We start from the raw sequence: 24745 nt of genomic DNA on the forward strand, positions 1-24745 counted from the left end.
AGTTGTAAATGTCCTAACAGCTAAAATAAATGTTTTATTTTTATTCTCGCAGTAATGTGGATACTTTCAAAAAGTTTGACGATCTTGCTGAAAATGTTACTGCATCTGAATTATTGATAAGTGAGGTGCACTATTAACTCAGGGAATAGTATTAGCATTAAAGTGCCTGACGTGTTTGTGACATTAAGAATGACAGTAAAAATATCCTAATCCTGCAAGAGGATAAGAATCAGAACAGCCACACGAGTGAGGATGGAGGGAGGGGCATAGAGGGGGAATGAATTAACAGATTTAGTGTCATCTCTCAGTCTGGGAGAGGAGCCAAAGTATCGACCACCTTAATCCCTTCATCCCTCTCTTCCTCATGCTCATCCTCCAAAACCACCGCCTCTGTCTCTCTGTCTGTTGCCACCCCCAATTTCTATCTCTCTTCATCTTTGTTGTTTTTATTTTAAAGATTAAAGCCGTCTAATACTTTTTGTTTGCGTGTTTAGTGTTGACGTAATGTTGTGCTCATAGACATGTTAAACTGTCAGATTTAGAGTCTGTCATTAATTAATTTTTTTTTTTTTAAAAAAAGAAGAAAATTATGGCATTTATGGATCAAATGAAGAGTTCATTTATTAATGGATTTTATATTCTGTAAGTGCATAATTACGATGCCAGTTAAAGTGATCAGTATTCAAGCATTATGTGTATGAATAATAGTAAGAACATCATAATATGTGTTATTTTCCTTTTAAGATTGTAGCTTGTTTTGTGGCAAATCTCTCCAAAGGATTAAACTCTTAAATATCAAAATATCAGTAGAAGTGTACGAATAGAGACGATAAGTATATCCATTGATCTGAGGTGGGAATAGATGGTTGAGTCTAGGGTAGGTGAGGTAATAGCAGTGCTTCTGACAGCTTATGTGTACATTACAGATGGTTTATGTAGGCACAGGTATCTGTTAATCTGACACTAGTTTCAGAGGGAGAATCAGATCTAATCCCGTGACTAGCCTCATAATTCCATTCAGATGAGTAAGACGGTCTGGAGTGGAAATCAATAAAAGACTGTAAATAGCTTACAGGATATGAAATGTGTAAGCTTATAGGTGCACAAGTTCAAAGTCAAATTTAAATGGGCAATTTAAAGCTTAGCAGCTGAAGTGATGGATTAGAAGCCTGTTAGAAAAACACTCGGCTTAGAGGACCCAGGAGAAGGAAGTTAAATGATAAGCAAAGTCCCCAGAGGAAGAATGTATATAGAATATTTATGGCTGTTTCCAAAGATAATGAGCCAATGTGATGTACTCGGTCATTATGAATGCATCACAACATGCTGCATGGGTTTTCTGCTTGCTCATCATAAGGTAAACTGTAAGCAGTTTAGTAGTTATACACCAATTCAGCCAAAACAATGAAACAAATCTGCAGAATATTGTGATGATCGTGCTCTGATCAGTTGGGGGATGCAAACTGGACGTCTGGAGCTGTCCCGTGCTTTGCACCAGGAATTTGGCAGCAGGGTTAGGCTTTCTAGAGGCTTACACATCTGGGTGCACCGGAAGCCACATCAGCAGAACGTTGCATCATAACAAAATGACCAATGGCATTCACTTCACTTGTCAGTGGTTTTAATATTGTGGCTGATCTGTGGATGCAGTATGTTCAAAAGGGATAAATGCTGCATATATGCCATTTTCACAAAAGGCATATAATAATCACAGACCTTTTATAAAAGACTATATTTCAAAAACTGTGTTATTTGGAATAGGCAACAGTGGGCGGCTACACAGGTTGCAAAAGAATATCCAATTCTACTCAAGTCTAAGGTAAAATTATCCTACTTCTCCTGGGATCTATGACCTCACTAAATGCATTCGTGATTAATTTATTGGCTTAATTGCTAGTTATGCATCCTACTGAGTCCCATGTGATGTTAATTTTGTAAACCATGGTCAAACCTTGTGATTTACCAGAGAATGCAGAGCCCTTGATTCCTAAAAAAATCTCCCTCTTGATGTCACATATGATTTCAAAGCAAAAACATGGTCGAAATCATTACATATAGACTATTAATCTGAGTGTTACGTTCCCCTGAGTGGTCTAGGCGGTGAGGAGGGAGTAACAAAAAGTGTCCGGGTCAGAAAAAGTAGTCAAGGAGGCAAAAGGGTTCAATTGAAGAGTTTTATTAAAGTTTCTGTTAATATTCAACTAAAAGAGACGGACAAACCGCTATCACCATTTAAGGAAACAAACAAAACTCAAGTGTTGGTCAATAAAGTAAAACGTAAGTCAAAAAGAGAGAGCAGCTCACTAGCTGCAAACAGCAAGAGAGCAGCTCACTAGCTGTAACCATTCACATGGCACTCTGGGCCAGAGCTCACCTGTCCCTGGGCTTAAATCCCTTTAATTACTGACTAGAGTCAGTTGCACAAAAGAATAAAGGTGGCAGCTAAGGCAGGAGAGATTGAAGGACATGCCCACACAGGCACCTTCAGGAGGAGGGCCGTAACACTGAGCCATCCTTTATATACAGTCTATGATGATTACTATTATAAATAACTCAATACCTGTGCTATAAATCAGGACAAGTGGAATACATCCTAGTAGTATATTAATTATAACATCGCTTTCAAGTTAAAGCCAAAATACTTGCCATCAATCATTTTAATATAGGAACTACTTTTTGAAGCCACTACAAATAAAATTTCAGTCAAAAAAGTCAAAATTAGTGCATGTAGATGTTGCAAAACCAGGACGAAATATAAAGCATAATATAACATTTTTGCCTTTGGCACAGGTATCATTTAGCCGGTCACGTATCTTTTTTGAGTACTGTGTTGTTTCTGTGTGTTTGCGTGTGTGCATGAAGAGTGAAGGAGACAAAGGACGAGGGAGGGAGCCCCTGTGAGGTGAGACGGGTAAGCCTGTTGCTTGTAGCAGAGTTAGTCAGGATTAGGACATGTATCTGTGGGATAAGACCGAGTTACTGGGACCCTACAGTGCTCCAGCTAACACCATCTGTCCTAACAGTCCAGGTCTATCCTCAAATCAGTCACTCTCTCATTCCCTCTGTCTTATCTGTCTGTATTCTCTTACTCATGTCTCCTCCTTTTTGTCAACAAGTTGTTTCCTCCTGCTGTTTGTAGTTGGCCTCATCCTGAGTTTCTCAGTAGCTCCTGTGGTGAAGGAAGTAAGGGGGGGGGGGAGTACAGTAACAAATAGTCCAAATAGTCCAAGTCCTCTGTTGGCCTTCAGAGCCTCTAAGTAGTAATTCTGAAGGCTATGAAACCGGGTTAAGAGCTGATAGGGGGTCAGTGTCACATTCAGGGGGTCAGGGCCAATAGCCTGCTCAAGTCTTTTCTGCCAGATCGTCAATTTACATCTAAAAGCATCCTGCAAGGGAGTGTTTTCAGTTTTATCTGTTGTGAAGAAATGTTAGTGTAATAGTGCATGATGTATTTTCTTTCTAAATATATTGTAAGACTAATATATTTTTTATCTGCATGGATGATATTAAGTCATAGCGTGCAGTCAGTAAGCTTAACATGAAGACAGGAAACAGGATACGATGTCATCGCAGTTAGCCTGGCAAAGCTAAGCTAAACATTTCCTCCGCAAATCAAATCCAGACTACGTATTAGCTTAGCAAAGAGTGCGTCTTTATAGTTATTTCCCTACATCGTGTCATCATGTTGTACTTTGTTTTCTTTTGTGAATTGTTGTGTTATTTGCTTTCTGTCTTTATTCTTTTCCTCTCTTTCTCTTTGCTGTGTCTCGTAAACTAATCAGCCTGCCATCTATATTTAGTTTTTATTTACCTCTCTCATCATCTGTTTCCCCTCATGTGCAATCCCATGTTTCTTGCCTTTGTCCCCAGTGCCTAACTTTTTCTGTTAGTTTGGATTTTTTCTTCTTACCTTTTGTTATTACTGGGCTTATCAGCTTTTTGAGGTTTCAGAAAGCAGAGGTTTCCGTTTTGCATTAAAAAGCTTCTGTGTTTGGCTCAATACATCATCGTACTCTAATTAAAGTATGCCAGACATGATATGGAAAAGAAAAGAAAAGTCATTGTTTTTGTTCCAACTACTTGTTACCAAGTTACAGCTGGACTTTGCATACAATATGCTCAAATATGATGCTACTCTGCTTCAAGGAGTCAGAGCTTCTTTGATATATGATGACATAATTTTCTAATTATTACAAGAATCTTTTTGCTACTACTACTACAACTTTATGTAAGAAAAAAGCTTTTGTGTCACTGTGTGTTTAATGTGATAAAACAACACCAGCCAGTCAACATACTGGTCAACCTCTACTACGTTATCTTAATCACACAGCCTCAAAACTTACCTTTGTCTCTAAAATAAAAGAGCAAACGAACAGTGAATCATTTGAATCAACTTTAGGTCGCACCTGTGCGTAAGGCACACTGAGATGCTAAAAGATAAATGTGTGTAGATGCAGGAGGAGTGATTGTGTGTTTGTCATGAAGTATGAGGTAAGTTCCTCTGTGTCTCTCCCTCTCTTTGTCCCTCGCCCTCACAGGAGGCCCTGTTGGTTTAGCTGCTAAGCTTTCCCCGGAAACACAAATGATGGCCAGATAGAGAGGTTAAAGTAGAGAGCAGAGGAAACAGAAACTGAAAGAAGAGAACAGAAGCTTTTTACCTTTAAACTTTTTTCTATTTTATTATGTCTATAAAATCTTATTTAGCTGTCAGTAACATCTCTGCTTATTAAGGATTTCTTTTTTTTAATTACATAGTAAAGTACTAAACTGTTTATCAGTCTTGTGCTTTTTTTTTTTCCACGAGTCAGCATGTCTGCTTTCAATAAAGGTTTTGTTTACAGTCCAAATCAGATTTGTGAAGGCACTATTAACTTACTGATTCCTGAACGAGACGCTATTAAGACACTGAGAGACTCGGGATTAACAAGTTTAGCTTTTAAGGAGCATCGAGAAACGCTTGTTGTGCATTTCCCTGCAGACTTAAATGGCTTGGAAGAAAAAAAAAAACAGATTTTGATCCTAACTGTGACAGGCAGGGTAGTAAGGCGACGCGGGGGGTGCTAATTTCAAATCACGAACCTCTTTGTTGAAACGTTTTGGGTCTGTACCCACAATGGTGAATATCTAGCAGCTGAAAACATATCCAGTTAGTGAGATCATTGTTCACTGATACATTTTTAGTCATTCATCTAAATTATTAGTCTTTTATGTTTAAAATGATATTAACTTATACTGCTACAAATTAATCCAGACATAATGAAGCACAGAAGTGCTGTTTGCCTTTGGGGCCAGTAGGCAATACATAATTAAGACTCATTACAGTGTTTGAATGAATCCATAAATGGGATGAGCTTAATGGGTGAATCACTGCTGGAATGTATTTATGTAATATTAAACAGTGGTAATAGAAATTACACCAGAAAACATTCAATTCAGTTTTATTTATATAAAGCTAAACCACAACAGCAGTCACCTCAAGGCAATTTATATTGTAAGATAGAGACCTACAATAATGCAGAGAAAATAATGAGAAATATTAGGCATCAAATGCGCAAAAGCAATACTATAAAAATAATAGATATTGTATTGAATCAGTTGATATAATTACTTTATGTTGTAGACTGTCAACATAAAACATGTTAGAATAAACCAACAGCCAGCTGGTTTAGATATTCAAAACCTGTGCTATATTTTTTTTATTTCCTCTGGGGAATTTAGCACGATGAATTTTAAAAAGTGAATATATTGAAGTAAGATAAAAGTACCTTGAAACTGAACCGAAGCACAGTACATGAGCAGATTGCACCTCTGCTGACAAGTACGTTGGACACTGGTTTAAATTGACAGTGTCCAATTGCTACAACACAGTTTTTATCTAAATCGTGTAATTTAAAACATTTTTTTCAATAAATTCACCCATTTTTGTTTGTTCTTCTGTGGGTTGTTGTTGTTTTTTTGTTACCTGTATAATCTGTGAGTCTCGAGTAAACATCCAGTGACCTTAATAGTAATGCTCTACAGCTGCTTCTTTTTAAAACATCTTCCAATGCAGTGAAACATTTGAACAAAAAGGCACCAATCAGATGGAAAAACAACACAATCATTGTATAGTTTTAGACTCATTTGACCTTAAGTGGTTACAGTGACAGGGTCTGTGGGTTAGAGAGTTTTTAAAACTTTGTCTTTAACCTGGTTGGCTGTAACAACTCACAGGTTCAATATTTAACAGCATTTTAGCGTTAAAGCAGAGCTGCTCTTGACTCATTTTCAGTTCAGTATATGTGACTATCCACTGTGAGGCAGCACAGAGCCTACAGTCCAACTTGCAGCAACACAACTGTTAAAGTTGTTATACTCAGAGATAAATATTCAGAGATAATTGAGTAAACATTCAAGATTTTCAGAAGTGTCAGGGATACTTGTTTTGCAGAACAACAGTTTTGAAATGTAGTTGATGAAGGAAGCGGTGCATGTATGAAGTGTTTTTGCTTCTTTTGCAAGAAATTTTATGTCGCATCAAAGCAGAGAGTTGGGAATTTGGAGGTATGTGTGTGGGGTGTATGCAAGGAAACAGAAACGTGTAAAACAAGAAGAGAAAAAGAAACAGGAGTACAAAATATGAGATGGGGTGACAGAGTGAAGCGGGGGAGACATTGCCAGAGAGCGTGAACATGCCTGTGAACCATGAGAGAGGGATGTGGAGGGGAGAGACAGAGAGAGAGAGAGAGAGAGAGAGGAGGGGATTGCTGCAAACAGGGATTTGCAGCAGAGTGGACAGAAAGAAAGGGGGCAGTGGCACTCAGTAGCAGAGTGCTATACACACTCACATGCGCACGCACATGCACACACACGCTGTTTCCTCTGTGTCTCTTTCCAAACGTGTCAGTCAACCAGTCAGTCGATTATTTGTGTTTGTGTGTGTGTTCAGTGGGGACGTTGACAAGAGCTCGTAACCATCCTTCTTCTCTATGACCGACGGTAAGATCTTTTCAGTCACTTTGCCTGTTTGACCGTCTCTCACATCGGGCCTTTATCTCGGCCTGCTTTCACTCTACTTTTTTCTCTCATGTGTGTGTTTTTGCTGTAACTCTGGTCCGGAGCCAGACTGAGGCCTCCATGGAGCCCTGTCACTGTTTGCTTTCTTTTACAATCCATTTTGAGCCACAGGGGGTGAAAGTAATGAGCGGTGAAGCAGAGGCACTAGTCAAAGGTGGACTTTTTTAATTAGGTGTTCATTTTATTAATAACAACTATTAAATCTGAAGGTCTGTAATTAGTATTGGCGGAAACCACTTACAGCTTTCTTTGATGCACTTACCCCTGTAGCATAATGGAAGTATTGAACTTTTCAGTTATATTGTGAGGACACTACTAATTATGTTAATATTTAACTCATTTATTGTCTCAAATTTTTCTGTAAGTTACTCTAAAATATTGTCATGTAGCTCTTTTTTTGTGTAAAACAAGTTTTTGAACATGAATTTGACTGCAAATGCATACAAAAGGTCACATTTTACTATCTTGATATGTTACTTTTAACTTGTTATCAATTTCTGCTAAAAGTAAATTTACAGCTGTATAATAATTTTAGAAAGTCTTGGCCTCTGGATTAAAGTCTGAAGTGCTCGATAATTGGATTTGCTCTCTGAGACTTGTGGATCTTTCTGTCAAAAATGATTAAGCCTGTGAATTCCTGTGGTTCAACTGCTTATGAGTTCAGCGAGCAGATGTTTCTAGATATATTGCATTTCCTGAGCAACCTGGAAAGTATTTTTACATGGAAGTATTGCAAATGCAAAACCTGATGCAGAAGAAGATGTTTCAAAAGGCATCTGACAGCACAATTTATTCAGTTTCTTCATTTAGCCAGGAGATCTTAAAAAGAAGAAATGTGACACTCAGTACTGATATAATTACAAGGGAGGAAATGCACTTTTAAAGTGCACGAAACTTTGTGTTTTTTATGTATACAGACTGCTTATATGTGTGGGATGCAAGAGTTGTGTGCTGCAGATTAGTGTGTTAATATACAAACTCAGCCTACCTTGATGTTTACCCATTTCTAACTGAACCTTTTTAAGGCATTTCATGATAGAATTATATATATATAATATATATATATATATATATATATATATATATATATATATATATATATATATGTATGTATATATATATATATATATATATATATATATATTTATTTTTATTTATTTTTTTTCAGTCAAACTGAAATGGTTAAATTATAGGGTTCTTTAGATGTATTCATGAATGAGCTGACAGACCTTGGGAAGTACTTAAAGGAGTAGTGCAATATCTAATTTAAAGTCAAGGCTGGAAATTAAGTTCAAATGAAAAAAATCTGGATGTAGATGTATGTGAGCTTACCACTCCTCTGCAGCCTAAGGCCTGCAACACAACACACCTCAAAGATCATTGTCAGCTTTTAATGTAGGCATCCAGTTTTAATAAGGAAAAAGAATGAGTGAAATTAAATAAAAAACACATATTTCTGGTTCGATGCATCATTTCTTTAATTTAATTCATTATGAGCGCTAAATCTATGCTGCACAAAATTAGTAACATTAATTACAGATTATCAGCTCTTTATAGACAACATCAACCACCCATTACTCTTATCGCTGCCATCCAAACCCTTTTTTTCCCTCTTTGTTTCTTCAGGACAAAAGAAACAGAGACAAGGAAAAGGGGACATACAGTTTCTCACAAAAGAAACTCACCAACCAGTGGACTTTCTGACATCACCACTGCCGCTGTCTATGAGCTGCACTGAGTCAGAGGACTGGACTTTTCAACAATCCTGACACACGGAAAAACCCTGTTGAAGCTCCCGCCAGCAGCAGCAGCAGCGACAAACATCATGTCCTCTCCTTCCCTCCCCATGCCTTCTCTCCCCCCAAGCCCTCTGGCCATGGAATACCTAAACGACTTTGACCTTCTCAAGTTTGAGGTCAAATCTGACACTCCTCCGCTCCCTCCTCCATGTGCGTACCCTAAATCTGGTACCCACGACCCCTCCAGCTCTCCGTACACCAGCCACCCACCGCAGGACTCCAGCTTGAGCTCCAGCCCTTACAACTCACTGCCACCTTCGCCCACATTCAGCGATGCCCACCCACCCCCTTCGGGCTCTTCTTCACTCTCTTCATCGTCCTCCTCCATCTCCTTTCCCCTCTCCATACCCAACAGTCTCACTTCCAACATCAGCTCTGGCTCTCAGGGGAACGTGGAAGGCAGTCCAGCCCACGGCGGCCCTCAAGGTCCGACCCCAGCCTCTCTGGAGGACCTGATCTGGCTGGCCGCACTGCAGCAACAGTTTGGAGGTGAGGTGACGGGGCCCGCCACTTTGCTGGGAGCCTTGGGAGGGGTGCCAGAGCGAGGGGACCGAGAGAGAGGGCAGGTGAATGGCTTCCTGGGGTGTGAGGATGCTGTGGAGGCTCTACTGAACTCAGCTGCAGCAGCTGTTAGCTCACAGGTAAGAATTTCTTATGCTATGTCAGTGTTATTATTCATTATACATATACCCACTAAACAACTGACTTTATACTTCTCTCTCCCTTCATCATTTGCACCTCCTCTCTTCAGTTCCCAGGTCTTTCTCAGAGTTCAAGCAGCAACCTGGGAGACTCGAGCAGCGACAGCGGAGGTGACATCTCCTGCGCCAAAGCAGCAGACATCTGCCATCGCCCACTCGTCTTCCTCTCATCAGGCCCTCCCTCCCTCCCCAACACTAACCCCGCTTCTGCTCCATACCCCCAACCCCTCAGCCCCCAGGGCCGCCTTCATCACCACCAGCATCACCACCAGCATCACCATCATCAGCATCACCCGCACCACCCCATGCATGGCAACCATCACCATCATCACCACTCACAAACCAATCAGGTACAAATCTATCCAGAATTGAAGAGAGGGCCTCATTATGATTATAATATTCAGCAGGATGCGTTAATCAGTAAACCACGAGAAATTCCCGGAGGGAAAAGAAGTGAAGCGAGAAAACAGTCGCATTAAAAGGCTGGGCGGAAGGAGGGAGCGATGGTCCAGCAAAGGATTAGGATTAGGCCATTACAACGTGGTTATTAATGTCTTTGTCTATCTGAAGTATCACTTTAAGGATTGTTTTCCACATGGCAACAATAAGGGAAGATAAATCTTTACCTAAGGGAAAATTTGGGAAACTTTTTTCCCAAAACAGTTTAGCAGCTGCAGGTATTCTGTAATTTAATTTAGTTATAATCTGACATCTGTAAACCTCTAAATATTAGTATTTTAAAAGTTATACTGTAAATTTGCATTATTACAATAAAGGATGCACCAAGATTTTGGCTCAATGTTGCAGATTGTTATGTGTTATGTCATGCCAATCTTGAAAGACCTCAATAAAATAAAATAAAAAGTTAAGCCACTTTTTCTAATTACTTTATAATAATTTCTCAGTTTTCATTACAAATAATGGGGAATAAATAGAAGCAAAGGCATAGAAGCTCATGGGTGGTGCATCCCTTCATTCATTGACTGTATATACAGCCGGCCTGTTATTGGTGCAGGAAGAAAAATGTTTGTCGATAAGTATTTCTGCTTAAAACTACATTAGTATCTTATTAATAACTCAGTTGTGAATATTCTGCTCTGCATGTAAAAGGTAAATGAACTTTGTAATCTGTGTTCTGGTTGATCAAGATGTCTGGGTGGATCTCTATATGGAACACGGTGTGAGCTTATGATAATATCTGCTATTATTGCTGTGGGTAATCCTGATAACTGTCTCCCACACTTAGTCAGATTACATGACAGATTATAGACATGTGGTGCCAGAATGTGCCCCCTGACAGCCAGGCACGCTCACACACCACACACACACTCTCAGTTTGACACATCATGTGTACACCATTCATGCCATATATGAATCTAAAGCTTTGCCAGAACCAGCTTCACACTCTGCACACCCTCCCATAATTTCCTGCATGTGTCTTGTTGCCAATTAATGGTGAGAAACAGCATATTCTTTATGCGTGTCGTCTCCATCTGTTCCTCAGTGCGGGGCGAACGAGCGTTTCTCTGATGAGCAGCTGGTGAGCTTGTCGGTGCGCGAGTTGAACCGACACCTGCGTGGAGTGAGCAAGGACGAGGTGGTGCGCTTGAAGCAGAAACGCCGCACGCTAAAGAACCGAGGCTATGCCCAGTCCTGCCGCTACAAGCGCTTACAGCACAGGCACGCTCTGGAGTCTGAGAAACATTTGCTTACCCAGCAGGTACACAGTCTTCAATTTCTTTTCATAAGTGTCAAACCTGAGATTTTGCCTCTTTTTCTACACTGGCATTAATCATTAATGCCAGCCAGCTTTTTAATGGGAAATTCTGGTTTTAAAGTGGGTGAGGACAGCAAAAACATGCAGCATCTGACATTACTGCTGACACACTCTGCAGATAGAATAAATAATGCACTCCAAGTGAGAATCTTTGCACTTTAGCTCAGCGAAGCGCAGATAAATTACAATCTTTCTCCTCCTTTCTCATCAGTTGGAACAGCTACAGTGTGAGCTGACTCGAGTGCTGAGGGAGAGAGACGCCTACAAGGCTCGCTATGAGAAGTTGCTCAGCACAAACCATGGTACCGGTGGTGACGCCCAGCCGACCCACACCAGCAACCCACCTTCCCCGCCCCCTGACTACTTCCTCTGAGTTTAATCCACAGGGGTGCACAAAGAAAATAGACAAGCCAGCGTGGAGCAATCAATAATGAGTAATCAGACTTGGAGCGCAGAAACAAGAACGTGTATGTGTGTGTGTGTGTGTGTGTGTGTGTGTGTGTGTGTGGGTGGGTGGGTGCATGTGTGCATGTGTATGTGTGAAAGAGAAAGTGGAAGAGAGACTTTGGAAGGCTGTTTTGGGGATCATATAACTGTGAAAACCACCCTTGAATGACTAAAGGGGAACTGACTGTTAATTAATAGGGCTAGACTCAACCCTGGGCTGCTTCACAGGCTCAGATTTACTTAAATGTGAATCATGGTTGCACAAAAAACTGACTGAGAGTTTCCTGAGAGCTTCTGCTGGTGATATCAGTGCAACAGGTGACAAACACTAGTCTGCAAATGGATTTTAAAAAACAGCTTTATCTTGCAATAAAACTATTATAGTGTCTGACATTGTTATCTATGCAATATTACATATTTGCAATGTACTCTGCAAGTGAGTGATTGAGGCTCAGTGTAGTTGTTTTTTTTTTTTTCTTTTCTTTTTATATTAAGCTGCTAAAGCTGCAGAGGTCTGAGTAGTGCAGTGGTGTTGGATGTGGAGTGGTATGGGCTTGGATAAAGTATCCATGGCATGCAGTTAAGCTAATATTTCACAGTTGCCTACCAAAGTGTTTAAGCTCACCAAGACCTGGTATTCTTTGTAAGATTAATAATCATAGATTAAAGAATGTACAAGAATATCTTCCAGTGATTGTGTTAAATGAATAGCGGGGAAACTGACCTTTTGTTTTAGAAAAGAAATGTACTTTTGCCAGTTGGAATTGGCAAATTTCAGCCATTAACAGACTTGCTGTGTGCTCTCGAGAATGGGTTTTTACATACAGAGACACGGGGATGGTAGTGTGCTTAACTCGAGCAACCGCATATGAAAAAAGAGGCAACCCATTTCAGCAAGCAAAAAGAAAAAAAAGTGTGGCATGATTTGTGTGGTTGTGTCCAGTTCTTCAGACTAGGAAGCTATTTTTGGGCAGAAGGAATACCTCTGTTAAAAAAAAAAAAAAAAAAGGAAAAAACATTGCTCTGTGAAAACACAGATCATTTTCATATTACTACAACATGCAGCACCACAGAGCTGGTCACTGTGGACTCGGGTACTGTGGGCTACTGATGCAACAGAAAATTTATGGTGCAGGGATGAAAAAAAAATGCAAAAAAAAAGAAGATTTCTTGTGTCTCCATGAAGAAAATCTTCATGGAGACACATTCTTAATTGTCCCATGAATTTATTGCCAGGGTTAATGCATTAGAGTTATTTATTTTGTTTGGGTATAGGTTACATAAATTGTTGTTTTATTTATTCACTTATTTATTTGGTATTTATTGTTTATTTATGTACTGATTCTAATTATTTTTTTTGGTTTTATTCCATTAGCGTGTATTTTTACTTTCCTACAGTTTATTCTTTTATTCATTTGTGATTAGAATTAACATTATTTTACAACAAAGGCCCTTATCATGGTTTCCTGCTCCTGTTGTAGTGTGGTTTCATATGCATATACAATAAACCAATTACTTTACCATCCCTGTGATGTGTCAGGGTCTTTTTTTTTTAACACCTTACACACAGGTTTAAACCTCATCTCTCGATTCACCTATCCTAGCATCTGCCACTGTCAATCTCCTGGAAGCCTTTTCTCTGCAGCACCATGTCCGGCTCCATCTCTCTCTTTATCTCTGCCCCTCTATAGTGAGGCAGTGACCCTGGGTGTGTGCTGTTTGGGATGACCTCATCTTCAGCTCTACCTCCCTCTCTGTGTCTCTCGCTCTCTCTCTGGCCTGTATAATAGGAGCAGGATTAGGGCTATAATAGCGCCCTGGCTGCTCACTGCCGGAGTCTATTGTGGCTTTGTGTGGGAGGGACACACCACTGCTCATGGCCATGTTCGCACTCTGACAGAAAACATGTTCATATACACTCCTTCGATAACAGACTAGAAAATACTTTGGTGAACTGGAAATGAATCTGTCAAATAAAATATTGTGTGTCTTCAAAGAAGATAAAAAAATAGGGCTATTAAACTTTGTAAGCAAATGGGTAGGCAATCAAGTCTCTGTTTTACAGCAGGGATAACCTAATAACACATTTTAAACATTCTCACACACACACAAAAAAAAAGTCAATTAGGAATGTGATTACTTATGTTATAATGCCCCCTAGCGGCCGCTTCCTGCATCGCCTCCATCTACCAGAGGTCAGTGAATGCTTCGTGACTCTGAGCATCTTCCTACAGCACTGCTCCCTACATGCATGCATGCATCACGCTTCACTGCTATCACCGGGCTGCATGCACCTGCAGTAAACATTTCCAGCACGTGGTAGTGGTGTCACCTCTCCTCTCTCGGCAGCAAATCAAGATCTGGAGAGCTTTTTAGGCGTCAAGTCAGTGAGTCACAGTAGTCAGTCTGTGGAGTGCTGATGATGAATGGCAGTACTGACTTACCGATCTGGACCTGGGCCCTAACCTGAGAACACAGAATGACAGCGAAGAGCGAAATGAAGAGAGTGAGAGAGAGTGAGAGAGAGATAGAGAGAGGGGGAGAGAGAGGGAGAGAGAGAGAGAGCGCTAGGGAGGGAAGATTGAGAAAGAGAGAGAGAGAGAGACGCGCGCTTAGTGCTTACTTTTTAGTAGCTGATAACCACCTGACAGGTGAGAGATCATACTGGGCTGCTTGATAAGGGGTTCATAAAGTGAGAGTGGTGGGTGGGGGTGGCATGGGTGAGGAGGAAGAATGGTGATGATGCTCTTCCCTGTATATCTTCTGGAGTCCTCATTTCCGATCGCTTGATTTCAGTTTGCAGATGCCGACAGATGTGCCCGAAGACAGCGAGGAGAATGCGGCCACGGTAAGGTGCAGGAACCCGAACGGAAAAGAAAAAAAAAATAAGGGAACTGAGGTTATGTGGTGACGGTGTATGGTATTCTTGCTGAATCTGTGTGTGTGAGTGTTGTAGGTAGGTGGTGGTGGTGCAGGGAGGGGGTGTCCTGCATTACAAAATACAAGGAGTCAGTTTATAATGGAGTTGCGGCTACAATGACTAATTTTAACCACAATGAAATAAACAACCGATTATAATGTTGCTCAATAATTAACTCACTCGGTGCCTTAGTGCAGCTCAAACTTTAAATGTCATTTCAGCCCTCCAAGAACTTTATGTCGCCTTTCGACTGATTTTGGTTTTCATTAAACTTAATTACATATATATAATTACACAATATATAAATTAGCTGTATAATTAAACTTAATTGTTAATTGTCACCTCTTCTCACTTTATTGTTACATCTATTTGCAGGGAGGGGGGGATCTGCTATGTTATGGTTGTTGCTCAGTTCCAAGAAGTGAAGGTTATCCTTTAAGCAACAGGTTTACCCCATTAATTAACATTAATCCTCAGAAATCCTACCAATAAATCAATTTATTAATTTCTGAAAATATATGCATTCTCAAAAATTACTTATTAAGTTGCCATTGTTGTCAATCCAGCCGCTAAAAATGAAAAAAAACAACAACACAAAAACATTATAGCACTCAGTAGACAAAATGATTTGGTGTGTTTTAAAACACCCTCGGGCTAAATAATCGACACAGTAGAATTTAGCAGCTAAAATGCCAAATTTTTCTCTTCAAGAGTTACAAAAACAGCTAAAACAAGAATAAATATTGTCAGATGGACATAAATGTAGACTATATATTAGAGGTGGGAGAACTGATCCAAATACCAATAGTTTATCGATATACATACGGTGCTATCGGTATCTGATTGATACTAACGCAATAGAAATGATACTTTGTTTCTAACCGCTAGGATTCAGTATGCAGCACACATTTACATTTCAGGTCTCCAAAAAAAGAAATCCAGTTTCAAAATACATGAAAAGCTGAAAGGCCTGTTTTGTTGTGTTAACTGATTATTATGGAAAATAAAAACCACAGGGATTTAGAGGTGATCTCATAAAACATGGCATACTGATCTCACCTACATAAGCTGCCTTTATAGGTTAAACTTATCAGTATGACTATTGGTATCAGCAATATTGGCCCTCTATTTACTTGGTATTGGATCCATGCAATATCACAAATATATCTAAAAGACTGAGGTAGGTTCTAAATCAGGGGTGTCAAACTCAAATACACAGTGGGCCAAAATTCAAAACTGGAACAAAGTCGTAGGCTAACATTAATATTTATTGAAAAAAAATCTTCCTCCAGATATAAGAATGAATCTTTTCTTATGGACTCAAATAAGTTTTGCTGGAAAACTGAATATGGAACAAGCAAAGCTTAATACTAAACAATATATATATTAGCTGTATAATACCAGCAGGCCAGCTCAAATAGTAATTTGGTATGGCTTCGCGGGCCAAATGTAATTAGGCTGCGGGCCAAATGTAATTAGGATGCGGGCCAAATTTGGCCCACGGGCCAGAGTTTGACACCTATGTTCTAAATGGACTGAGATTTAAGCCAGTTGCAGTGCCTTAGACCTGCATTATTTCCAAACACCAGCAGGGGTTGAGTCTTCTGGTTGCCACTGAAAAGAAGTCTGTAGGAAATAAACCCTAATGCTCTCTTGCTCTATGGTCCCACTTAAGATGTTTCTGGTGAGTCGTGGTCCCAGTTGCTTGTCTCAAATCATGTTAAATACACCAGGGTCTTCATTTTTTAAATAATGGCTCTGATTAGATACAGAAAGAGCTATAGGGCCAGTCTACCTTATGACTGAGAGGTCGCTTACAGTGTTTTTTGGTTTCTCCATTGAATCCCACCCTCACTCATCACATCTAGTTCAAAGTACGACACTTTGGGATGAATTCACAGGACTTCACAAACTAAAAGGCAATGGCAGGATAGCTTTTATAGACAATCTATAGCACAAACACAATGCCAAATTTGATCCCAGCTGATTCAATGTATAACAAGTTTATTGATGCCATTGCATTTAAACCCATCCGACACTCATTTAATATCTTTAAGATTTACAGCCAAATCTGCCCTGTGGTGTCATGACGGTGACAATGGTGGAAAGAATTGTAAGGCATAGTTGTAAACATTTTGAAAAGGGTGTCTTATAACACAACTCTCAATTTTTTGCTCAATGGTAAATCAATAAATAGTAGCAGGAGAAGAAAAGCTAAGATTACAACACCTGCTACCTAACCCAGATACCCATGTGTTATCATCTGATGACTCAGCCTTTGGGACAACAAAGCCTATTTGGGCCAAGAATTCCTGTTCTGTGCACCTGTAATTGTTTGATAATGAAGATAAATTTGTTTTTAAAAAACCTAATAAAGACATAACTCTTCATCACATGACAGCTGATGGTCTTGAAATTTAATCTAAGCAAATATAATCTCTCTTTTGCTCTTTGCAGGGTTTGTTTATTTCCGTGCAACCCAAATCTACTCAAACATGATTGCTCAGCACCGCAAACAAAAACCAAAAAGCTTTCAGTGCCAAAGCTCTTGCCCACAGAATCTGCATATTTATATCCAGAGTCTATTTATTGTGAGGCCACATTGCTTGCCTCCTTTCGCCGACCTTAGTCAGCTGTCAGGTTGACACTAAACGGTTTCTCTAGGTGTTAAAACGTGAACCCAAGCTTCACAGTATGAGTGTGTTGCTAATGTGAGAAACATTTTCGCAGAATATCATGAAGAATATGATGGATTGGATCAATTTGAAATAGTATCATCACATAGTTTGACTACTTTGGGGATTTTGCTGCACGAATAGCAGACTATGTATTACAGTTAAGCAAACTTGTCTTTGTGTAGGCTATTTCACTACTTAATCAAATGCATTGCTAAAAAGTCTATAGACAATAGCCATGTCATAATTCATTATATATGTAGTGTGTTCCCCTTGGGCTGCTTGCAAAGAGTAATATCAGGTCCAGCGGTTAGTCAGGTTCTACTCCATCCTAGTATTGCTGTGTTGATAGGCCACTGAGGAGCTTTTTGTTCATTATGAGATTTATTGAAGCAAGGATTTCCAATGCTTCACTTATGTTAGTGACTAAAAAGTATATCTCCCTGTGCACTCTTTGAATTTTCAGGGTTTTAAAAAGAAGTTCTTTCTGTCTTTGAAGTCCATTTAAGGGGAACTGCTCATTTTTAAAACTACATTCTTTCCAGTTCAGAATAATCCTTATTTATTTTTATCCCAAACCTTAGGGCAAAGCCACAGCCAGTGCTGTGTGCCTGAGATGATCCTATCAGGAATATCTACAACCTAGAGCCTGAGCTTTATGATCACAAACATTTTTGCACATAGAATCCGTTTCCATAAGGAGAGGTTCATGTAGATCAGGTTTTGGGATTTGCTCTGGTTGTCATGTGGGAATCACTATTTCATGAGTGTTACACTGTCTGTCTATGTTCTTCTTTCCCACCAGTGCGACAGTATGACTCTGCCCAGCACTCCAACCGTTCGCAGAGGAAGCACTCCTCTGCCAATTAAGCACCAGCTCAGGCGAGAAGAAGCCGTCCACGATGAATGCGACTGGACGTCAGGTGCGGCCGGGCCTTCGGTGTCCCCAAACAGTTTCAGCCCTGCCTTGGAAGATACTCCAACCGTGACTGTGGAGGGCAGACCTGACGGGCCACTAAGGATTGCTCTCCTGGGGCAGAATGGCGTCGGGAAGTCCTCTCTGGCCCTGGCCCTCGCGGGAGACATGGACAGGACTGCGTCTGTGGATTCTGATGGTACTGTGCTGTTTGTATGCAGAGCAATATATTGCGGTGGAGTAAGTGAGCAGCAAGTAAATAAATCACAGTGCCCATTCCCCTCCTGAGACCTAACTGCTGCTCCCTTTGTCCTTAGGGGAGGGTTATGTGCACACAGTTACCGTGGATGATGAGGAGAGCACCATCATTATCTATGACAACTGGAGACAGGTGAGCTAAACAACACTTCATAGCTCCCACTCTGCTTCCTGCTCCCTCATTAGGCCAGTGAGCCCTCTGTGCAGCTGTATACAGTGTGTTCAGCTGCTCTTCTGTGTTGAAATACTTGGACTGCTTTAAGAAGAAGAAGCTTAAATTGCTCCTTTACAGTTTAGATTTTTCAGCACTTGGTTTCATTTGCTTTTCAGTATTTGAAGAACTCTGTGTGCTGGGAGGGATAAAGCTTCGCTGTATTAAGAGATTAACTGGGGTAATAGAAAAAGAGTTTGAAAGAGCGTGTAGAGAAATTTGCGAGCAGAACTGACAGCATATTAATGCATGAACACGAGTATATCACAGCACTCGTGAGCACAATTTTATTGTTGGGGGCAGGGTAGACTGCCTCTGATAGATTACTAATACAGCTTACATTTGACATAAAAAATGGTTCAGTTACAACATATAAACAAATGCTTACTGCATATTTAGCATTTGATCTGCTCACAGTGTGCACAGTATTTGGAGCACCCTGCATTGTTTATTGTCATCACTGTAACAAAAACTGTCAAGCTCAGAGAAATGTTGGACAAAAAGGGGACAGTCAATCTGCAGCATCTGCATCTGGTCGACTGAAAGAAAGCTCATTATCAGGTTGTTTTCCACACTTTCTTCTTTTCCCGTGAGTGCAGCGCTGAGGCATCAGCGTGAGGATGTGAATAGGAGAGAGAGAAACATACAGAAGGACAGGAGTCGCCCACAGAGCTGGTGTGCCAAAGGACTGCATTAATGTTTCTGATTTAGGTGCATGTGCGAAAACGCTGAAGCTACACTCTTGCGGCACAATCTGTCTTTTCTGATGTGGGGGATTATAATGTGTTACTCCTCGTGCTACCAGATGTGAGAAATGCTAAAACACACTAAAACTGTGGCTTTATAAGGAATCTCCATCCGTTCAACTACTTGTCCAATTTAGGGTTGTGGCAGGAGCTTACCCCAGCTGTTGTGGGGCAAGAGAGGTTGGGTACAGCTTGGACAGGTCACCAGTCTGTTGTAGATGTAACATAGCGAGACAAATTTACTATTTATGCTCACATTAACACCTACAGCCGATTTAGAAACGCCAATTATGTCTTTGAACCCTGGGAGGAAGCTGGAGTACCTTGTGAGAACTCACGCAGGCACGGGGACAACATGCAAACGCCACACAGAAAGGCCTCAGTTGGCACGTGGATTCAAATCTGCCGTGAGGTTGCAGCGCTAACTACCACACCAAGGAATCTATTTATCTAATTTCCCAGTTACACCATTAGGGTTCATACGTTCCTTTTGGTCTGTGCTCAGTTGTAGACTTAATTAAAATTTAATGAAAACTCAGCGGACCATGGCAGCACTGACTAAAGACAAAGTGATGGTGAGTTAATTTTGTGTGAAGAAATCACTCAGGAATTTGATATTTTTGGAGTCCCTTTGCTGCTCGAAGAGGAGTGTGCAGCTGTTGACTAACAAGGGTTTCGGGTAATGTTAAAAAGACAGATCAGCCACCTGCAGGTTCTTCAAACACAATCTTTCTCTTTTCTGTATTTTTAGGGTTGGTGGAAATATTCATCAGGAATGGAAAGTAAAACATTATGAAGGAAAAAGACTTTGATTCATATGCAAAATACTACATCAGTTTGAATTAGAACCTTTGAGTTTGTTTTGGGTTTTTTTTTATTTCATTTCTATTTTAGTGTCTTATATTTCACAAAGAACAAAAATGCATCATCCTCTGTCCTTCTGCTTGTCATTAAGGACCTGTCGGCTCTGCAGAGTGAGGTGTGCGTCTTGGTGTTTTCGGTGACCGACAGGCGCAGCTTCCACCGTACCGCGCAACTTCGGCTTCTCCTGAGAGAGACACAGCCCCAGACTCCAATAATCCTCGTTGGTAATAAGAGTGACCTCGTTCGCACGCGTGAGGTCACCTCTCAAGGTGAGAGGATTATCTTTTTTGATACATTACTCTTTCATATAAAGTATAAACATTTCCTTTGGGAGCAGATTCTTTTCACAGTTTAGTTCTGTTTTGGCTTTCTTCATTACACTTGACGTTGACATTTTACGCTCTTTCTTTCTCTCCATAAACAACGTAAATGTGAATGTCATGCTTTATTGCAGTGTGGGAGTTTAATTACAGTTAAAGCAAAAGCCTGTTCACCGTGACTACGCTGCTTGTCCACACACCGCAGTTTTATATCACACAGGCTATGAAACTACATACTTTTCAACCCAGTGTATGCCATTCTTCCTTATTTAAATGACCCTGCAGACCAATACTGCAGAGGGAGATCATGGCCTGCAGTGAAGATAAAACTAAAGACAAATGTGCTACAGAACTATATAAAGAAATTAAAGTAAACCAAAGCAAAAAAATTCCAGCTTGATTTAGCTTATACAAGCTCTGTCCTTGTTTACTTAATCAGTAAATATTAACTATCACTATCACAGGCGATCCAGTCGTTGTATAAACCTCTTGATGACATGCTTCGTATTGCGTGTTTTGCACAGTTGGAAAACTATGAAAGATATCTCACTTAGCATGCACACGTCTTCCCTCCAGCGCAGTTTTCATTACCAAGAGATAAAAGCTTGCTCTTGCTGTTTTAGTTATCTTTTTGAGACTTTAACCCTGAAAATTTCACTTTTAAAGGGTAATTGCTCCTTTGAGTAGAAGATCCTTCCATAACCCCAGCTACAAGCCTTAGATGATACACAACATAGCATGGTTGCTAATGACTTACTGTGTAGTCACAATATTTACAGCTACCTGTCCTTATTGATTCAGCTGTGTACACACAGATCTATTTCATTTATTCAGCCATACTTTACAGTGTGTTTTACGATGTGCTGACTGAAAATAGCGGTGGGCCTGGGATAAATGGCCGGGTTCGTGTGATGGTTTATGTTGTTATAATGGCCTTTTTCTGTATTCTGAACACAGATTAAGGCACGGATCATAAACCCGCAACGTAGTGCTCAACATTTCAAGAAAGTTTTGTGACCATAATATTTGTGACGGTATATATATTTTTTTAAACTGAACATTTTCTTAATGCTTGCAGACCTGCAAGCATTAAGTGAGCGCTAAAGTATCCTTAACAAGTGCTTAACACTGTCACGTGGAGTGCATGTACTGAGTGTAGCTAGTAAATCTCAGTGGAGTCCCTCATTTGTTTTTGTGTTGGACATCACCAGCTGCTGGTATCTCCTCTTTCATAGCCTGGTTGTATTCCCTGGTGTGTTTTTGCCTCAAGTGGTGAAACATGTTTGTTGTTTCCACCTTAAGCGGGAACATTTTTATCATATATTTCCCAAGTATTGTGCTTTGTTAGCGCTTTCTTAGTCGTCACTGAAGGCTGACATGCAGCTCTTCCTCTTAGACGTGTCCTGGCTTGGAACCTTACTACCAACAATCTATTACAGGTGAAGGAGTATCGAAAGGTTTATATGGATGAAAAGACATGTGGCTCTGAATATAAGCTGTGACAGCTGCCTTTTTACTGATCTCCTCCGTCTCCTGTTTTCCTCTCACAGAGGCCATGTCTAGCGCTGCCCTTTTCAACTGTCTGTATGTGGAGATCTCCGCCTCTCTGGATCACCGTACCGCGGAGCTCCTGGAGTGTGCGGTGCGACTAGCCAGGGGCCAGTCTCCCTGGCCTCCGGGGACAAGCGCCGAGGACATGAGCGGAGGAGGGCAACGTGAAAGCATCACATCTCGTGCCAAACGTTTCCTGTCCAATCTGGTGCCTCGGTACCCTCGAGAGCGAGAGGTGGGGAAGTTCCTGAGGCAGAAGTCCCGCTCCTGCCACGATCTGGGAGCGCTGTGATGGTGCCCCACGGGGAGCAAGTGGTTAGATTGTTGACAGGGATAGCTGGAAGGGATGTATTATACCAACAAAGAGAAGAAGATGTAGTGATGCAAATGAGTAGACAAGACAGGAGGAGTTGAGTGACTAAGAAAATGTGAAGGAAACAGTGATAACAGGACAATGTTGTGAGGCTCACTCATCAGAGGATGATTGTTGATAGGATGATATAGAAACTCTGTAGACAGAAAAGGAGGTGATAAAAATACCGTTGTAGAAACATGTAAATAAACTGTAGTAGTGACATTTAACTGCAACCTTCACAGCTTTGAGAACTAAATAAATTGCTTTTTTGAGTCTTGAGAAAGTGAGTGCACAGTGGCCTTGAGGTCTGTTATTTTACTATCTGCCACGTGTTTTATACACTGAATAGGAAATCACATTAAAAACAGTCCAAGGCCCAGATGAAGTCGTGACCACACATTTTCATAACTCATTTACAGGTTATGCTTTTCTGATGATTCATTTATTGTTCGTGAGCTATTATAGTACGCAGTAAAACAGTGAAAGGCCAGTGATGACAGGCAGGAATTAAAGAGCTTTCTTTTTAAAAAATGGACTCAAAGAGCCCAGCATGAGAATAAGAGAAGGAACAGAAAAAGGAAAGGGAGATTATTGTATATGGAGTGATTGTTGCCATGTTACTGTTGTCAAGGAAACATGGAGTCGTTGAGGCTTACACATTATGTCCATTTCAGCTCTGTGACTGCACCTCTACCCTTTCTGGTGCATGTCGACTGCGAGAGAAGAAGGATGATTCGTGCAGCAAATCATATTTTTAAGTATGGAATTCGATCCAAATTAAAATGCAGAGACTTTTTTTTATTATTATTATCAGATATCAGCCTCCATGCACTCATGTGAACCACGCTCGGAACCCTCAGCACTTCCATCCTCCCACTGCCACCCACACGTGAACAAAGATTTAGCACATCACAGGTCATTATACCCATCATTTGTTATCAAAGGGAGAACTGGGATATAATACAAGTAAAAAATAAAATGGTGGCATGATATTCTGACTCATTCCCTTGGCTGCAAACTACTGGAACGAAATGAAAGGTTAAGATTTTGGATCGTGAACATGGGGTGCAGGCTCCCTCGTGTGGCTGATTTCAGGTCCTGCAGCATGCAGAACATGAAGTTAGGCATAAGAATGAGACGCAAACATAAGGTGAAGGTTTAGTAATAGAAAAGTAGCTCTGCATCCCAGTTCATGACTTGCTTGCAAGCCACTTAGCTTAGATGAAAAGCAGCTATCTTGCATGCCTCCATGCAACAAATCGCCATATTTACTACATGCAGATTCACACGGGAACCTTTTTGATTTTTAAAAATAAACACAAGTACAGATGCATTAAGTGCTTAGACTGATATTGTAGGTATACAGAAGGATGCAGCGACTCTGTAAGGAGCAGATGAAGATGTTGCACCTGTGCCAACAGTAGTCTTTTATACCATGCCCAACATTTTGCTTATTTTTAACTTGTCCTCTGTTGAAATTATCCATATTTAGCAAAGGTACTCCACAGTATCTCTTAAGATGAAATCCTGCTCATGATGATAAAACCATTGGGAAAGTATCTGCAGAAAAACTGTCTTTCTTCTGGTTTTAAACTGAGGTAGAAATTGCTCCTCCTCATCTCCCTACATTAATGATTTAAATAGCCCTAAAGTTATCTGACTGTTCCCAAATGTATACCATGACATTAAATGTCTTGGTAATTTATTCATTTTACAAGGTTGAATGATTGAACAGCATAGATCTAAAACAAGAACTAGGTACACAACTTTCAATTTGTTAGATTTTCATGGCTACTACTGTTTGATTTAATGTCTCTTAGCAAGGTTCACTTTCACCAGGCTTTTGGTAGCCATCAAGCTTCTTACATAGTTCTGGTTGGGATATATGATCACTCTTATTGGCTGGATTGGTAGAGTTTATTTCTTGGCACTAACCCAAGCTTTAAGCGTAGTCCGCACATTTTTAGTAGAGGAGAGGTCAGGGATTTGGGAAGGCCATTACGCCAGTTTAATATTGGCTTGCTTCATCTATTATTTGAACAGCTTTAATATGTATTTAGGGTCATTGCCCTGTCGGAACATCCACTGGGGTCCAAGTTTTAACCCTTTAGATGTTAAATATAGCTGATGTTGAATTTTGAGGTAGTCC

General features: G+C 40.4%; 2 protein-coding genes across 2 annotated transcripts; both read left to right on the forward strand.

Annotated features, from left to right (window-relative positions):
* Window positions 1-6840: 6840 nt before the first annotated feature.
* Window positions 6841-12938, forward strand: nrl (neural retina leucine zipper). Its single transcript, XM_006790172.3, has 5 exons — window positions 6841-6978; window positions 8683-9496; window positions 9607-9906; window positions 11061-11276; window positions 11545-12938. The coding sequence occupies exons 2-5, from the start codon at window positions 8882-8884 to the stop codon at window positions 11704-11706; spliced, it is 1293 nt and encodes a 430-aa protein (XP_006790235.1). The 5' UTR covers window positions 6841-6978; window positions 8683-8881; the 3' UTR covers window positions 11707-12938.
* Window positions 12939-13993: 1055 nt separating this feature from the next.
* On the forward strand, window positions 13994-22879 carry LOC102799593 (GTP-binding protein REM 2-like). The gene is made up of 6 exons (XM_006790173.2): window positions 13994-14431; window positions 14577-14628; window positions 18181-18490; window positions 18609-18682; window positions 20462-20639; window positions 22241-22879. Exons 2-6 carry the CDS (start codon window positions 14584-14586, stop codon window positions 22531-22533), a joined length of 900 nt encoding a protein of 299 aa, XP_006790236.2. The 5' UTR covers window positions 13994-14431; window positions 14577-14583; the 3' UTR covers window positions 22534-22879.
* Window positions 22880-24745: the final 1866 nt, after the last annotated feature.

The sequence above is a fragment of the Neolamprologus brichardi genome, chromosome 23, assembly GCF_056152115.1.
Source record: "Neolamprologus brichardi isolate AB-2024 chromosome 23, ASM5615211v1, whole genome shotgun sequence".
Taxonomy (NCBI): Eukaryota; Metazoa; Chordata; class Actinopteri; order Cichliformes; family Cichlidae; genus Neolamprologus; species Neolamprologus brichardi.

Excerpts from the sequence above, each read along its gene's own strand:
- nrl (XM_006790172.3), top strand. The coding sequence starts at position 8,882 with ATGTCCTCTCCTTCCCTCCCCATGCCTTCTCTCCCCCCAAGCCCTCTG. Across the intron at positions 9,907-11,060 it reads ACCACTCACAAACCAATCAG|TGCGGGGCGAACGAGCGTTT; the intron begins GTACAAATCTAT and ends TCTGTTCCTCAG. Across the intron at positions 11,277-11,544 it reads AACATTTGCTTACCCAGCAG|TTGGAACAGCTACAGTGTGA; the intron begins GTACACAGTCTT and ends CTTTCTCATCAG.
- LOC102799593 (XM_006790173.2), top strand. The coding sequence starts at position 14,584 with ATGCCGACAGATGTGCCCGAAGACAGCGAGGAGAATGCGGCCACG. Across the intron at positions 14,629-18,180 it reads GCGAGGAGAATGCGGCCACG|TGCGACAGTATGACTCTGCC; the intron begins GTAAGGTGCAGG and ends CTTTCCCACCAG. Across the intron at positions 18,683-20,461 it reads TCTATGACAACTGGAGACAG|GACCTGTCGGCTCTGCAGAG; the intron begins GTGAGCTAAACA and ends CTTGTCATTAAG.